The 1,207-nt window shown below is 50.5% G+C and overlaps 1 protein-coding gene across 1 annotated transcript in view; it reads right to left on the reverse strand.

Moving 5' to 3' along the window:
* HMGB3 (high mobility group box 3) overlaps positions 1 to 1,140 on the reverse strand; it is a gene marked incomplete at its 3' end in the record, with an annotated part of 2,730 nt that extends 1,590 nt beyond the window's left edge. Inside the window, exons 1-2 of the mRNA XM_012812116.2 lie at positions 1,095 to 1,140; positions 4 to 156 (exon numbers count right to left, since the gene is read on the reverse strand). Coding sequence (XP_012667570.2) covers positions 4 to 156; positions 1,095 to 1,101 — 160 coding nt within the window. The remainder of the gene's footprint in view (positions 1 to 3; positions 157 to 1,094) is intronic.
* Positions 1,141 to 1,207: the final 67 nt, after the last annotated feature.

Below are 1,207 nucleotides of genomic sequence, written 5' to 3' on the forward strand. Positions count from 1 at the left end.
CCTTCCACCTTTCAGAGCACTTCTTGGAAAATTCTGCAAAATTTACAGGGACCTCTGGGTTTTTCTTCTTATGTTCTTCTCTGCATGTCTGCACAAAGAAGGCATAGGCAGACATCTTGCCCTTTGGTTTCTTGGGGTCACCTTTAGCCATCTTGACTGTGATGGACCAGAGAGAGACAAAAAATACAATGAGGAAAAGCAATGAAGAGTTGAAGAAACCACACAAGATACACGAAGGCACAGCAAAATTAAAATTAAGGTGGCTGTTAGGAAGTCCCCTCCCCCCAATGCCTGCCACCATTGGCAGAAAGCAGAGAGTGGGAAGAAAATCAGCTTCACTGTCGCTTGTCATTTAACTTTTGACCAGCATGAAGCGCGCAGGTTTGTGAGTTACTTCTCAAGAGTGATCAAGTTCTCCAAATGGATCTGACCCAATTGGGGTGCTCAGAGCTACACCACACCACAAACAACGTTTTGGAAACTACAATCGAGTGGGAAGGGCACGGAGAGGACAAGTGTATGGGTTAACAGAAGCTTGAAATCAATGACTTAAGGCTACCTGGTCACCTGTTTAACTCGCAGGTAAAAAGAATATTGACACCGCTGATAAAAACAAAATCAAAACAGGAGAACTGTGAATAGGGAACATGTGAAATGCCACTACTGCTGATGCATTTTGGCTTATAAAAACGGCTTTTACCAAGGGTGATCTGCAAAGTGAGCAGGTATCCCTCGTACTATTCGACACTATCTAAAGGGGGAGGGGATATCAAAGGGCTAGTCCTGTTCTTCTGTAACGCAGAATGCAGGCCCAGCCAGGAATACTTTCTCCAAAGTTTCCAAATAAAAATGCAGCCCTGGTGTGTCATCGTCCCTGTCCCACCCCCCTAGCTTCCCGCCATCTTTTCCTTTTCCCACACCCAAGGTCATCATGCAAAACTAAAGCGCTCCCCTTGGTAGAGACCGCCGCGAGGCTGCATTAGAGCTCCACAGCGGCGGCCCCGGCGGGGCGGGACCGGGCATGGGGAAGCCCAGCCGGCAGCGGGCAGCCTGACTTGCCCCGGTGCCAGGTCACCCGGACACCCGTAATTCACCTTCCATTTTGTCAAAAGCCTCCTGATGAAAGAAAGTGCCCCTGAAATCCGCTGTTGCCACTCCCGGGGGGCGTGCAGGGCCGGGGGCGGCGGCGACGGCAGCGCGCCGGGGG

The sequence above is a fragment of the Otolemur garnettii genome, unplaced genomic scaffold (assembly GCF_000181295.1).
Source record: "Otolemur garnettii isolate 467f Iridium unplaced genomic scaffold, OtoGar3 scaffold00190, whole genome shotgun sequence".
NCBI lineage: Eukaryota > Metazoa > Chordata > Mammalia > Primates > Galagidae > Otolemur > Otolemur garnettii.